Source organism: Lagenorhynchus albirostris, chromosome 10 (genome assembly GCF_949774975.1).
Source record: "Lagenorhynchus albirostris chromosome 10, mLagAlb1.1, whole genome shotgun sequence".
Taxonomy (NCBI): domain Eukaryota; kingdom Metazoa; phylum Chordata; class Mammalia; order Artiodactyla; family Delphinidae; genus Lagenorhynchus; species Lagenorhynchus albirostris.
This window is the reverse complement of record NC_083104.1, coordinates 51,523,270-51,538,928: the sequence shown is the minus strand read 5'-3', so window position 1 is coordinate 51,538,928 and position 15,659 is coordinate 51,523,270. Positions and strand designations below refer to the sequence as shown.

The 15,659-nt window shown below is 41.4% G+C and overlaps 1 protein-coding gene across 1 annotated transcript in view; it reads right to left on the bottom strand.

The window, feature by feature from the left end:
* SUSD5 (sushi domain containing 5) overlaps window positions 1–14,091 on the bottom strand; it is a 39,606-nt gene extending 25,515 nt beyond the window's left edge. Inside the window, exons 1-2 of the mRNA XM_060164084.1 lie at window positions 13,803–14,091; window positions 5,013–5,190 (exon numbers count right to left, since the gene is read on the bottom strand). Of these exons, the coding sequence (XP_060020067.1) occupies window positions 5,013–5,190; window positions 13,803–13,908 (284 nt within the window). The 5' untranslated portion in view covers window positions 13,909–14,091. The remainder of the gene's footprint in view (window positions 1–5,012; window positions 5,191–13,802) is intronic.
* Between the last annotated feature and the right edge of the window lie 1,568 nt (window positions 14,092–15,659).

The window sequence follows — 15,659 nt, the reverse complement described above, 5'->3', positions numbered from 1 at the left end:
GATTTTCCTGATTCAGTTTTGGCTGAAAGTATCAATATGATGAAGTATCAATACTCTCCCCAGAAGTCTAAAAGCAGGAAGTTATAGGTGGTACTTGAGTTGAGGTCACATATATCAATTCAAGATTCAGGGGCAATACATTGTTGATCTCTTTTAGTATACACTTGGTTTTTATTTCATAAAATTCTCTTTATTAGTTCTCTTCTTTTGAGGGGGTTTGTTTTGCTGTTATTTTCGGATTTCTTAAGATGGATCATTGGTTCATGAACCTTCAGCCTCTTTGCTTTTCTAACACAAGCATTTAACGCTTTACATTTTCCTCCAGGTATAGCACTAGTGGCATCCCATGAGTTTGAGTATCTTATATTTTAATATCATTCATTTCTACATGTATGTAAATTTCCATTATAATTTATTTTTGCCCCATGATTTATTTAAGGATATCTTTTGTAAACAACAAATAGTAGAACTTTAAAAAATCCACCTGGTGGTCCTTGTTTTCTAATTAGAACATCACATCTGCTTAATTTAATAACAGACCTCTTTGAATTTAAATCTGCCATATTTCTATTAGTTCTGCCCATTCTTCTTCCTTTCTTCCTCTCTTTTCTTTCCCGTATTTTGATTGTTTGAATTCCTTTTTGGCAATCTCTTTTTCTTCTGTATTGGTTTGGAAGTTATATGTTCTTTTACTATTCTTTTAGTGGTTACCACAGAGGTTATAACACTCTTCCTTGACTTATTAAAATTTAATGTTACTTTTTTTTTTTTTTTGCGGTACATGGGCCTCTCACTGTTGTGGCCTCTCCTGTTGCGGAGCACAGGCTCCGGACGCGCAGGCTCAGCGGCCATGGCTTACGGGCCCAGCTGCTCCGCGGGATGTGGGATCTTCCTGGACCGGGGCACGAACCCGTGTCCCCTGAATCGGCAGGCGGACTCTCAACCACTGCGCCACCAGGGAAGCCCTAATGTTACTTTTACTCTCTTTCCCAACAACACAATTTAAAATACTATGTATTAACATACTTAAAACACTTCCTGACTGATATACCATTTTTTAGTGTTTAGTATTACTGTTACTGCTTTATATAATTATAGATCTTCCTCGACTTACAGCGGGGTTATATCTCCCAAAGCTCATTGTAAGTTGAAAATATGGTAAGGCAAAAATGCATATAACACACAAAACCTACTGAACATCAGAGCTTAGCCTAGCCTACCTTAAATGTGCTCAAAACACTTACTTTAGCCTACAGCTGGGTAAAATCATCTAACACAAAGTCTATTTTACAATAAAGCATTGAATATCTCATGTAATTTATTGAATGCTATACTGAAAGTGAAAAAGCAGAATGGTTGTCTTGGTACAGAATGGTTATAAGTGTATCGGTTGTTTACTCTCGTGATCACATGGCTGACTGGGGGCTGCAGCTTACTTCACTGCCCAGCATCATGAGAGAGTATCAGACAGTATATCACTAGCCTGGGAAGAGATCAAAATTCACAATTTGAAGAACAGTTTCTGTTGAATGCATAATGTTTTTGCACCATCATAAAGTTAAAAAAAAATGTAAGTTGAACCACCATAAGTCAGGGACCATCTGTACATTCACCCCCCCCCCATTTACTTTTTCCACTCATCCCTTTTGGCATCTCCAGCCATCCACCTGCAATTATTTTCCTCCTGCCTGAAGAACACCCTTCAGTGTTGGGTTTTTTTTAGTGCAGATCATGTATGATGAATTCTCTCACCTTTTGTCTGTCTGAAAATTCTTTATTTTACCTTTATTCTTGGAAGATATTTTTGCTGGGTATAGAATTCTAGGTTGGCAGTAATTACCTTTCAGCACTTTGAGGGCCTCATTCAGTCGTCTTGGGGCTTTCATTGTCAGTTTATTGTTGCTCCTTTGAAGGTACTCTTTCTTATTATTACTTTTAATAGTTTTTCTTCATATTTGATTTTTACCAGTTTTACCATGTCGTTCCAAGTCGTGAAATTATTTTATGTATCCTACTCGGGCTTTGTAGGGCTTCTTGAATCTGTGCGTGGATGTTTTTCCACAGTTGTAGCTAAGTCTCATATTGCTTTTGCTTCGTCTTCTTTCTCTTTTCCTTTTGGAATTCCAGTTACATGCATCTTCTTTGCCTTGTACTCTTTCTTCTATATTTTCATCCTTTTTTCTTCTGTTCTTTATTCTGGACATCTTCCTCTGAAATACCTTCCAGTTCATTAATTTTGTCTTTGACTCTTAAAATCAGCTGTTAGATCCATCCATTAAGTTCTTAATTTCAGCTACTGTATTTTTCATTTCTAGAGTTTTCATTTGGTTATTTTTATACTTTTCAGTCTTCTTCCAAAATTCTCCTTTTTGTCTTTTGTATCTTTGAACATTTTAAAGCGTTCTTTTAAAGTTTGCATCTACCAGTGTTAACATCTAGAGTTTCTATTGGCTATTTTTATCTTGTTGCCTTGTCTCCTCACGTGACTGTTTATTTTGTTTTGCTTGACAAATCCTATATTTGCTAAAATAGTTTGTGGAAATAAATTGTCTAGGATAATATTATTTTCCTCCAGAGAAGATTTTTAAAATCAGTTCTGCTACCTATCTGGAACACTGGAACTCTAGTATCATCTCAATCCAAACTCATGGCTTCAGAGGATTCGACGCTATGCTGCAGCTCCTTTGAGGGCCTGTGTACTTGTTCCAGTTTACTATGACTCCTAGGGTACAGCCCTTCAATGTTCCAACCCTAAGCAAAAGGATTCCCTTGGTCCCCACATACATAAAACCTGAATTCAAATCTCTGTTCTCCTAGTCCTATGAGGCTATATAAGTCGCTTCTCAGCTTTTCAGACACGCTTTATGAAATCTGTAAAAGCTCCCAGAAGACAAATAGCCCCAAATTCTAGATTCACCATTCTAGATCTCCATCTTCTAGATATATGTATAGACTGAATATAAATTCATGGAGATACAGATCAGATCTATGTAGCTACTATGCCATCAATTGCAAGATGCGCCATGCATTTAATAATTAGTTTTTGGTGGGGAGGGAAGATGGCTGTGCAGGAAAGATGCACAGTGAAATGTCCATACTAATGGTCAGATACTTCTTGGTTCCAGAAACATTAACATGGAAAACTATTTTAATATGTCATGTAGTAAATATATCAAGTAAGTGTGTTTACTTTAAAGAAATAGCATCTAAGGGAATTAGAGACTCCACGCTCTTACTACTGAGGGCTGGAGTTCCACCCCTGGTCAGGGAACTGAGATCCCATAAGCTGTGCAGCGTGGCCAACAACAACAACAAAAATAGCATCTAAGCAAGTTAGAGATCCACTAACATGTCTTAACACCTTACAGGAAACCCAGAGAGGACAAACCTTTCCAATGACTCAGTTTCAATTTGTAATGCCTGGGAGACCTAAGCCTGGCTCCAAGCTGGCTCTTTAGAATCTTTAGAATACCCTGGTTATCTGATATAATGGTAGTGACAGAGTTATGAAAAATATCCACACTTGACTGCGTTATGGAAACATGCATACGTGGGACATACTTTGTCTATTTAGGAACTTGGATGTGAAATATAAAGCAGAGAGGCTACAATTCCAGATTCACTGAAAAGCTTTGGAAGTAACCTCATTTGTTCTCTTTATTCAATTGCTGCTTTACATGTGGCACCTTTGGAGATGTGAATCAACATGGTTGCATGTGTTTTCTATGGCCATCTCCCAGCCAGACACCTTCAGGGTCATTATCAAGCAAAGTAGTTTTCGGAGCCCATTTGTTCTTTCACATTCCTGTGGCATGAAGGAAAACGTGGAGTGGCTCCTGCCTTGTCTGTTTATGACTGATGGAGTAGTTAACAGCACTAATGGGATGTTTTCTCCTAGCTGGCCACAGAATTACTTCTCCACAAGGATTCCATGGGTCAGGAATTCAGATAGGGCACAACGGGAAAGGCTTGTCTCTGCTCTGTAATGTCTAAGGCTGAGCTGGAAAGACTCACAGGCTGCCTAAGTCAATAGCTGGGGGCTAGAATCACCTGGAGGCATCTGCACTCACATTTCTGGTAGTTAATGCTGGCTATTGGCTGGGACATCAGTTGGGGCTATTGGTGAGAGTACATACATAAGGCATTTCCATGTGGCCTGGGCTTCCTAGGACTTCACAGATAGCATCTCAAAAGTAAGTGTCCCGGGAAATCTGACCATGGGTTTTTCCGACCTACCCTCAGAAGTCACACAGTATCACTCCTGCTGTATTCTACTGGTCGAGGCAGGACTATGCTGTCCCTGATTCACAGGGAGAGGACATAAACCCCACTTCTCAATGGGAGCAATGTGAAAGAATTTGTGGCCATATTTTATTTTATTTTTTAAAATTTATTTAAATTTATCATTTTTTAAAATTGATATGATGACTCTCAACTTTTATTTATTTGGCTGCGCCACAGGGCATGTAGGATCTTAGTTTCCTGAGCAGGGATCGAACCCGTGCCCCCTGCAGTGGAAGCGTGGAGTCTTAACCACTGGACCGCCAGGGAAGTCCCTCATGGTTATATTTTAAAACCTCAATACCGTCTTCCTCTTCCTATGGATGCAGATGAATATCCACAGAGAAAAAGAGATAAAGAATATATATCAAATAGTTAAGAGTCATTACCTCTGAGGTGGGGAAGAAGAGAGAAACTCACTTTGCACTTTATATATATCTGTATTATTTGAAATTTTTACAAGCATTTTTTTCTTTTGTAACTTAAAAGGAAATTCAGAATAACAAAGAGGAAAAAACTGTGACAGAACCCCAGAAAAATGTTTTTATTAACATTTTTGTTTTTATATTTTGTTTAACATTTTGTTTTTATATTTAACTCAAAACAAGAATATACTGGAAGCCACAGCCCATTGCACTCTGTCTATCCTGGCACCTCTGTTGAGCCCCGTATCAGCCCTGATGGCAAGGTGGGGTGAGTTGGCAGGAGAGCCCCCAGCTGGCCTGACTTACCCCAGGCTGCCGTCTGCCACCCAGCCCGTGGTGCACACGGAGAAGGCACAGTCCCGCACCACCTTCCGCAGCTCGTCCGCAGATACCAGGTGAGCGCCTCTGCTCTTGCAGGAAAGCCGAGCGGCCTCTAGTTCCAGGCCCTGAGAGCCATTCTGAGACTCCAGCACAAAGAGCTTCCCTGTGTGAGGACAAGCATGGACACAGGCTGACTCTAGGATCCACGGGAATTCAGTCTCAGCAAACTCACCCTCTGGCAGGTGCCCATCAGAACTGTAGTTTCCCACTTGCCTAAAGATCCAAGTGCAGCAACTACCTCACTGCATTCGTCCCCGGACTGTGATGACAGTTACACTGGTGTTTGAATCTATTTTTACCTGTTAACTTAAAAAAAAATTTAACTGCCTGTTCTGGCATGTTTATCTGGATAAGCCCTTCAAATCTTCCTTTTAAAAAGATGTTTAGCAGCATTATTTACAATTGCCAAGACATGGAAACATCCTCAGTGTCCATCAACAGATGAATGGATAAAGAAGATATGGTATACCTATATAGTCTCAAGATAAGAGTGAACAAGGATAAAAAATATCCCCTTCCCTCATTCTCAAGAACTGTTGGATGAGCTGTCTTGGTGTTAGGAGGCCAAGTGCTAATCCTGATTTGGAATTGTAGTTCTAACAAAAATTTATGTCTAAGACACTTCAAGCCATGGATTTAGCTTAAAGTGGCCTGAGACTGACATTTATCCAGACACCTGATAGGAAAAATTGTAACTAACTCCTCTCTGGAGAAAAAAAACCCCTCCATTTTATGCTTCAGGAAATCCCATACAAATACTTATTCAAAGGCTATGACCACCGAAGTAAAAAACAGTGAAGTGTACAAGGAAACAAGGCACCATGAGTGAGAAGCAACAGATACCACATGTAGCAGAAACTGACCTAAAAATAAGTCCAATACTGGTATTAACAGGCACAGATTATAGAACAGTCATGATTACTATATTTAAAGAAATAAAAGACAAGTTTGAAAATATCTGCGAAGAATAGGAAATGATAAAAAGTGCTTAGCTGATCTGAAAAAGCACAAAATAGGACTTCTAGAAATTAAAAATACAATCATAAATTTAAGATGCAATAAATGTTTTTGGCTGAATATCAGACACATTTAAACAAAGAACTTAACCTTGAAAAAGAAAGCAGAAGGGGACTTCCCTGGTGGTACAGTGGTTAAGGCTCCATGCTCTCTATGCAGGGGGCCCAGGTTCGATCACTGGTCAGGGAACTAGATCCCACATGCATATGCCGCAGCTAAGAGTTCACATGCCACAACTAAGGAGCCCGCGTGCTGCAACTAAGGAGCTGGCAAGCCGCAACTTGTGAGCTGCAACTAAGGAGCCCACCTGCTGCAACTAAGGAGCCCACTTGCCTCAACTAAGACCCAGTGCAACCAAATAAGTAAATATTAAAAAAAAAAAGAAATCAGAAGACATCATCCAAAATGTAGTAAAGAAACAAGAAAAGATGGAAAATATTAAGATAATAAAGAGACATGAAGGAAAGAATAAGGATTTTTTAAAAATTAATTAATTTTTGGCCACGTTGGGTCTTTGTTGCTGCGTGTGGGCTTTCTCTAGTTGTGGCGAGCAGGGGCTACTCTTTGTTGCAGTGCATGGACTTCTCATTGCAGTAGCTTCTTGTGTTGTGGAGACGGGCTCTAGGCGCACGGGTTTCAGTAGTTGTGGCACGTGGGCTCAGCAGTTGAGGCTTGTGGGCTGTAGAGCACAGGCTCAGTAGTGTGACGCATGGGCTTAGTTGCTCTGCAGCATGTGGGATCTTCCCAGACCAGGGCTCAAACCCATGTCCCCTGCATTGGCAGGTGGATTCTTAACCACTGCACCACCAGGGAGTCCCAAGAATAAGGATTAACATATACTTTAATCAGAATTCCCAAAGAGGAGAGAAAAAAATGAGGTGGAAGTGATATCTAAAGACAAAATGCCTGTGAATTTTATAGAACTGATAAATATTCCAATACATAGATTGAATAAGTTCAACAACAAATCCCAATATGAAAAATATCTATAAATACATGTATACCAGTGATGCTGCAAAATGGAAAAGACAAAGAAAATATTGTCAAAGCAGATAGAGAGAAGGGAGAGAATACTTTCAAAGTAGCAGCAGTTTGACTGCTGTCTTCTAAAACAATAGCAATGGAAGCAAGAATACAATTACTAGCAAAAAATAGCTGCAAATTTAGAATTCTATACTCGCTGAAAATATATTTCAAAGAACAAAGATGAAACAAATGTATTTTTTCAGATAAGCCAAAATCAAGGTGGTTTGCCACCACCAGAGCCTCCTTGTAGGAAATAGTAAAAGAAGTATTTCAGGCAGAAAGAAAATTATTTGAGAGGCCAGATGGAATGGAAAGGGGGAAAAAAATCAATACACAGTTAAATAACAGTGAACATTGATTGTATAAAATGGCACCCAACAGCAGCAGAATACACATTCTTCTCAAGTGCGCGTGGAACACTCTTCAGGGTAGACCATATGCTAGGCAGTAAAATAAGCCATAATAAATTTAAAAGGATTATAATTGTACAAAGTATTTTCTCTAATTACTATGGGGTAGAATTAGAAATTAATAACAAATAAATTGGGAAATTCATAAATAAATAGAAATGAAACCAAGCACTTCTAAATAACTGATGAGACAAGGAGAAATCACAAAATTAGAAAATATTTTGAGATGAATGAAGGCAAAACATGCTAAACCTTATGGGATGCAGTTAATACACTGCATAGAGGGGAATTTATAACTATAAATGCCCACATTAAAATAAGAAAAATTATCTCAAATAAAAATCCTATCACACCAGTCAGAATGGCCATCATCAAAAAATCTACAAACAATAAATGCTGGAGAGGGTGTGGAGAAAAGGGAACCCTCATACACTGTTGGTGGGAATGTAAATTGATACAGCCACTGTGGAGAACAGTATGGAGGTTCCTTAAAAAACTACAAATAGAACTACCATATGACCCAGCAATCCCACTACTGGGCATATACCCTGAGAAAACCATAATTCAAAAAGAGTCATGTACCACAGTGTTCACTGCAGCTGTATTTACAATAGCCAGGACATGGAAGCAACCTAAGTGTCTATCAACAATGAATCGATAAAGAAGATGTGGCACATATATACAATGGAATATTACTCAGCCATAAAAAGAAACGAAATTGAGTTATTTGTAGTGAGGTGGGTGGACCTAGAGTCTGTCATACAGAGTGAAGTAAGTCAGAAAGAGAAAAACAAATACCGTATGCTAACACATATATATGGAATCTAAAAAAAAAAAAAGGTCATGAAGAACCTAGGGGTAAGACGGGAATAAAGATGCAGACCTACTAGAGAATGGACTTGAGGACACGGGGAGGGGGAAGGGTAAGCTGGGACAAAGTGAGAGAGTGGTAGTGTATATATGGACATATATACGCTACCAAATGTAAAATAGATAGCTAGTGGGAAGCAGTCGCATAGCACAGCGAGATCAGCTCGGTGCTTTGTGACCAGCTAGAAGGGTGGGATAGGGAGGTTGGGAAGGAGGGAGATGCAAGAGGGAAGAGATATGGGGATATACGTATATGTATAACTGATTCACTTTGTTATAAAGCAGAAACTAACACACCATTGTAAAGCAATTATACTCCAATAAAAATGTAAAAAAAAAAATCCTAACCTGTTGGAAAACACGGAAAAGAAGAGCAAACTAAACCCAAAGCAAGCAGAAGAAGGAAATAATAAGAATTAAAGCAAAAATTAATGAAATAGAGAAGGAAAAACAATAAAGAAAATCAGTAAAACCAAAAGTTGGTTTTTGGGAAGGTCAACAGAATTGACAAACGTTTAGCTAAAATGACCAAGAAAAAAAAGAAGACTTGAATTACTAAAACAGGAATATGAGGGCAGTTATTACTCCAACCTTATGGAAATACAAAGATTATAAAGGACTACTATAAGCAACTGTATGCCAGACTTCCCTGGCAGTCCAGTGGTTGGGACTCCGTGCTTCCGGTGCAGGGGACGCAGGTTCCATCCCTGGTTGGGGAACTAGGATCCCACATGCCGCATGGCATGGCCAAAAATCCTCCCCAAAACCCCCAAATAACTGTATGCCAAAAATTAGGTAACTCGTATGAAATGGAAAAATTCCTAAAAAGACACAAACTACTGAAATTGACTCAAGAAGAAATAGAAAATCTGAATAGACCTTTAACAAGTAAAGAGTTGAATTAGTAACTTAAAATTACCCACAAAGAAACGCACATGTTCAGATGGCTTCACTGATGAATTCTACCAAATAGCTAAAAAGAACTTGATAACAATTCTCTATAAACTCATCTAAAAAATAGAACAGGAGGGAACAACACCTCCCAGCTTTTTCTATGAGGCCACCATTGCCCTAATGCCAAAACCAGACAAAAGACACCACAAGAAAAGAAAACTACAGGCCATTATCTCTTATAAATATAGACACAAAAGCCCTCAACAAAATACTAGCAAACTAAATCCAGCAGCATAAAAAAAAAATTATATACCATGACCAAGTGGGATCTATCCCAGGAATACAAGGTTGGTTTATATCCCAAAATCAATTAATATAATACAACTTATCAATAGAATAAAGGACAAAAACTACATGATCATCTCAATAGATGCAGAAAGGCACTTGACAAAATTCAGTACCCTTTCATGATAAAAAAAACATTCAACAAACTAAGAAGGGAGGGGAATATCTTCAACCTGATAAAGAGCATCTACAAAAATCCCACAGCTAACATCACACTTGGTGGTGAAAGACTGAATACCTTCCCCTAAGATCAAGGATGTCTGCCCTTGCCACTTCTGTTCAACATTGTACTGGCAATTCTCTCCAAGGCAAGTAGGCAAGAAGATGAAATAAAAGCCATCCAGATTGGAAAGAAGTAAAACTATATTTGCAAATGATGTGATCTTGCATATAGAAAATCCTAAGAAATCCACTAGAAAAACTACTAGAACAGTTCAGCAAGGTTGCAGTAAAACATTTTAACTTAAGTGACAAAAATCTGTACAGAAATTAAGTAGGTCATCTCTTCTCATTGTAAAACTTTTCCCTAGGATTCCATTTACACACATGGTTTCAAAGGCCATCTTGACATGGATGACTCACATTTTTCTCTTCAGTCCAGACCCTTTCCATTCACCCCATCCTCCTCTCCACCCCCACCCTCTCTCACCTGCACAAGTGAAATAGCACCCTACGTGGTCTCTCCATATCCAATCCTGCCCTGGTGCCATCCATTCTTCCTACTCTCAGCGTGAGCTTCTCAAAATGCAAACCTGATCAGTCTCTCTTTTTTTGATTAAAACAAAACTTGGCCCCATATCAGTTTCCCCAGCATCATCTCAAACTACTTCTACCTTGGACTCTGGGCTCCAATCACTCTGTTTCTTAACACATGTCCCACTTTCTCTGCCACTCATAGTTTCTCTGTACATGTTATTCTCTATCCAGATCCTCTGTCTTCCCCCCTTTGCCTAGTTTATTCTTATCTTTCAGATCCTCCTATGCCAAGTCAAAAATCTCCTAATATATGCCCTCATAATACCTCCATCCTTTAATCTTATCACTTATCAAAATCGCAAGTTCACATTTTCATTCATATAATTATTTGCTTAATGACTCTCTCCCCCATTGGATTTTAAGCTCCCTGATAGCAAGGACCTGTTTCTCCTCACCACTGTATCCTCAACAGCAAGGACAGTACCTAGTATATGGTAGACACTCAAATTATCTGTTGCATTAATGAATCTTTTCCTGCAGTCTTTACTCAAACAGTTAACTTGCATTCAGTTAATGTGAAGATTTTTCTGTTTCAAAAGCGTTTTAAAATTACAGTAGCAGGTCTCTTTTATGTATAAGATACACATTTGATTAGTCCAATGTAAAACTAAATGTTTTTCATTTGAGTTTGACTTATTTTTGAATAAGTCTATGGAATTTTTAATAACTCCAAATTCTCTCTCTTCAAATGTCTTAACACATTAGTTTAGCTGCACATTTCTTCTTCCTCCTTCCATCACTGTAGCACATAAATACGTAAATGTGAAAAGTGGTAGTTAAGCATATATTTAGTAAAGAAAAGAATCCTTTCATAATAGGTTCTAATTTTTCAATGGCTCTATTATAAAAGTTGGAGCTCAGCAAATGGAGTTTCTTGAAAGCAAATTTACCTATAGTTCTCCATTGCGGAAGAAGGGAGAAGGAAAGGAGAAGGGAGAAACGGAGGCACTTCTGGCAAGTGTTAACAAGAAAATATGCCTGGTGCTGTCGTTCCTTTCTCCTTATCCAATGATATTTCTGTCTTAAATTTTCTATGACCCACATCAAGCCAGATAGGCACAAAATATTGATCCATACCCATCTGACATTCCACTTCAGCAGTTATAGTGGGGTGAAACTCTAAAGCCTCATGGGTTGCAGAGATATTTCTTTAAAAGGAATTAAAATTGGTACAGTAGTATACATTGTTCAAAGGTTAATACTAGCTCCAATTTATTCTACTTGCATTCTTTAAAATCAGCTTAATTTTCATGACTCAATGTCAGGCCAAAAAGTACTACAGTAAAGAATTAACAGGGACTTCCCTGGTGGTGCAGTGGTTAAGAATCTGCCTGCCAATGTAGGGGACACGGGTTCGAGCCCTGGTCCGGGAAGATCCCACGTGCTGCGGAGCAGCTAAGCCCGTGAGCCACAACTACTGAGCCCGCGCTCTAGAGCCTGCGAGCCACAACTACTGAGCCTGAGTGCCACTACTACTGAAGCCCGTGCGCCTAGAGCCCAGTGCTCCGCGACAAAGAGAAGCCACCGCAATGAGAAGCCTGTGCACCTCAACGACGAAGTAGCCCCCGCTAGCCTCAACTGGAGGAAGCCCTCGCACATCAACGAAGACCCAGTGCAGCCAAAAAATAAATAAATAAGTGAATTAAAAAAAAAAGAATTAACAGTGGATTGGCTGCTACTAGGTATGGGATTTCTTTTTGGGTGATGAAAATTTTCAGAAATGAGAGAGTGGTGATGGTTGATGACTGTACTAAAAACACTTGGATCGTGCATTTTAAAATGGTAAATTTTACATGAATTTTATCTCAATTAAAAATTAACAGTGATCACTAGGAGCCTTTAAAGTTAACAGTGTTTTCCCCTCTAACACTCTCTCTGAGCATATGGAGAAATAAGACAGTCATCCTTAATTAGGAGCAAAGAGTTCTACAAGCTGGCACTTAGAACAAAGAGAACCCAAAATTCTAAGCTACTATCTGGAGGTTTTTCCCTTGCTTTCTCCTTTCCCTAACCATCATGGTTCTTTTTGTCAGATCTTCTCTCTGCACCCAATATTGTTTGCTAAATAGCGATGACATTTTAAAATATACAAAGCATCCTAAATCAGCTGAGGGTTTTTCTCCTTCATCAATCTAATTTGTCCCAAGCTTGGATTTACTAGTAACCCCTCATGGATGTGAGAACATGCTAGCTTCTTTTCTTTTACATCCTTCTGCACCAAGTCAACGGGGTTTTGTTCCAAAATCAAAACACAGCTGAATTAGCTTTTTGAAACTGAACTGATCTAAGGCTGTGATCCTGCTAAGTTTAGGGAAGTATTGAAAGCTGAATTCAGGTTGAAAAAACAAACGAAAGATGGGTCAGTTCTCAGAACCCACAAAAATCTGGTCCTTACCTATTTCCTCTAGCTTTTTAAAAATGTTTTTTATTTTTATTATATTTTACATGTATTTATTTCATTTATTTATATTTGGCTGTGTTGGGTCTTCGTTGCTGTGCGTGGGCTTTCTCTAGTTGCTGCGAGTGGGGGCTACTGGGCTACTCTTCGTTGTGGTGCGCGGGCTTCTCATTGCGGTGGATTCTCTTTGTCACAGAGCACTGGGCTCTAGGCATGTGGGCTTCAGTAGTTGTGGCACGTGGGCTCAGTACTTGTGGCCTGCGGGCTCTAAAACGCAGGCTCAGTAGCTGTGGCACACAGGCTTTGTTGCTCCGCAACATGTGGGATCTCCCTGGACCGGGGCCTGAACCCCTGTCCCCTGCATTGGCAGGCGGATTCTTAACCACCGCGCCACCAGAGAAGCCCTGTCTAGCTTCTTGTCAAAGGAGAGCCTCACCTTGAACTTTCCGCTCCAGCCACTCTGTCATTTATCCCATTTCCCCTGTGACTCACAGGACCTTTGCACGTGCTATTTCCTCTCCCCAAGACCCTCTCCTCTCTCTTTTGCCTAGCTGATTTCCACTCATCTTTCAGATCTTCCCGGACCAAGCTAAAACGCCAAGGGAATCTTGTAATCACTGGCCTTGCCATTCGGAGCACATTTAATAGACGTGGGAAATTATGTCTCGGCAGAGGAGGTTCCAGGGCACCCTAGACGTGATTTCATTTTAAAGACCTTTCAAGGAGATCTTGGAAAGCTAGAGGTGGGCCTGCAGGACCAAAGCACAGGCTTTCTCTTGTGCATTAAGGAGTGGTTCAGGGGCCCTGTGGGGGCGTTTGGGCGCGCGGGGACTCGGTGAGCTGCAAGAGGGAGGCGGGATCGCAGGACAGCTGCGCTCCTTGTTTCCTCCCAGGCTGGTAGTGTTCCGGGCTCGTCCGAGGGGGCAGCCCCGGCGAGCTTCACTTTCCCCACGCGCCACCCCGGGCCCGCCGCCTCGCGGGCACTCCCCAGACACTCACCCTCCGCCCGCACGGAGAGCCCTGGCAGGCCGAGCAGGAGCAGCGCCGCCGCCCAGAGCCGGGTGCGGGAGCCGGGTCCCTTGGCAGACATGGTCCGGACGTCCATGGGCCGCTGGCTGGAGCGCGGGCTCTGGCTGTGCCGCAATCGGGGGTGCCCGCGCCACTGCGCCGCGCACGCCACTCAGCTCCGCGTGCTGTGCTCTGTTCGCGCGTCGCAGGCTTCGCGCCCGACGCGCAGACAGGGAGGAGCGCGGGGAGCCAGAGAGGCTGGGGATGCCAGATCCGCAACGCTGGGGCCCCGAGCTCCCAGGGGGTCCAGTACTCGGCGCCAGGGAGGCGGCTGTAGCCGGGCTCCGCCTTCGTGCTGGGCACCTGGGGGCCTCGGTGCCAAAAGAGGCTGAGCCGAACGAACGGCGAGCTCCCTGGGTGCCTCCGGGGCAGAGCGGAAGGGCGCGTGGAGGCGGGGAGAGCGGAGAGCCCGCTGCAGGGAACCCCCGCCTGCCTGGGGACCCTCTGCGAAAGGGTGACGCAGTCTGAGAGGCCAACCCACCCCACACCCTCTCGCCCCGGGAGGACCGTGAAAAACTGATGCCTAACTCTGTACTCTGCCTCTTGACTTTGCAGCTGGCGTCCTCCTGTAGAGGAAGAACATTTTTACGAAAAAGAAAGCTCTAACTTGCCAGCCTCACTCTGAGGAGTGAAACGCACGGAATAGCGAGACTCCCCTTCCCTAAAAGGCCTGACAATCATTCACATGTGAGTGTAAATTAATTTACTTAACTATTCATCTTGCAACAGCTAGCTGGTAACCTGAGGAGTGAGAATTCACATGTCTGGGCTGGAGGGGACCTTTGAAAGCCTGGTTATTGCTGAGAATGGAGGGGAGGGGGCAGAAGGCACCTGCAGGAACTATGCATTGATTCCTTCAGGAGCTGTGCCTACTATCGCTTTCAGAATAGTCAATTGGATATTACTACCGAATTCTAATGAAATTTTAAAGTTTGTCTTTATTCAGACCCGTCCTGCCCTGTCCTGATTTGGGGAGATGGCACGCTCTAAAGGTTTATTTGGTACAATTGCTTTAGAGAACTGTTTGTCTGTTTCATATAAAGTTAAAATACACCTCCTTGAAGACACAGAATTCCGCTCCTGGGTGTATATCCAAAAGAAATGAAAACATATGTGCACAAAAAGATTTATACCCAAATTTCATAGCAGCTTTATTCACAATAATTAAAAACTGGAAGCAACCCAAATGTCATCAACCAACGAACAGAAAAACAAACGCTGTCATGTTTATGCAATAGAGAATACTCTTCATCAGTAAGAGGAAGGAAATACTGATGCACTCAATAACGTGGATGAATCTCAAAAATATGATGAGTGAAAGAAGCTTTAGTAAAAGAGTTCATACTGTATGATTTCCTTTCTCTCTCTCTCTCTCTCTCTCTCTCTCTCTCTCTCTCTCTTTTTTTTGCCACACCGCGTGGCATGCAGAACTTCCCTGACCAGGGATGGAACCCGCTCCCCCTGCAGTGGAAGCGCCAGGGAAGTCCCTGTATGATTCCATTTTTATATGAAGTTCACAAAGGGGCAGAACTAATCTGTGGTGGAAACAATACCGTGGTTGCCTTTGAGGAGGTGGGAACACACTTCTGATGTAATGAGAACATTCTGTATCTTGATGAGGATGGCCATCACCCGAGTGTATACACTTCTCAGACCTCACTAAACCGTACACTTAAAATCTGTGCATTTTGTTGAATGCTATTTATACCTTAATAACAAATATTTCAAGAGTAATGAGTTCAGTTCTTGCCCTGAAGAGTAAATAAGTTTAACAGAAAAGAGTTTAAT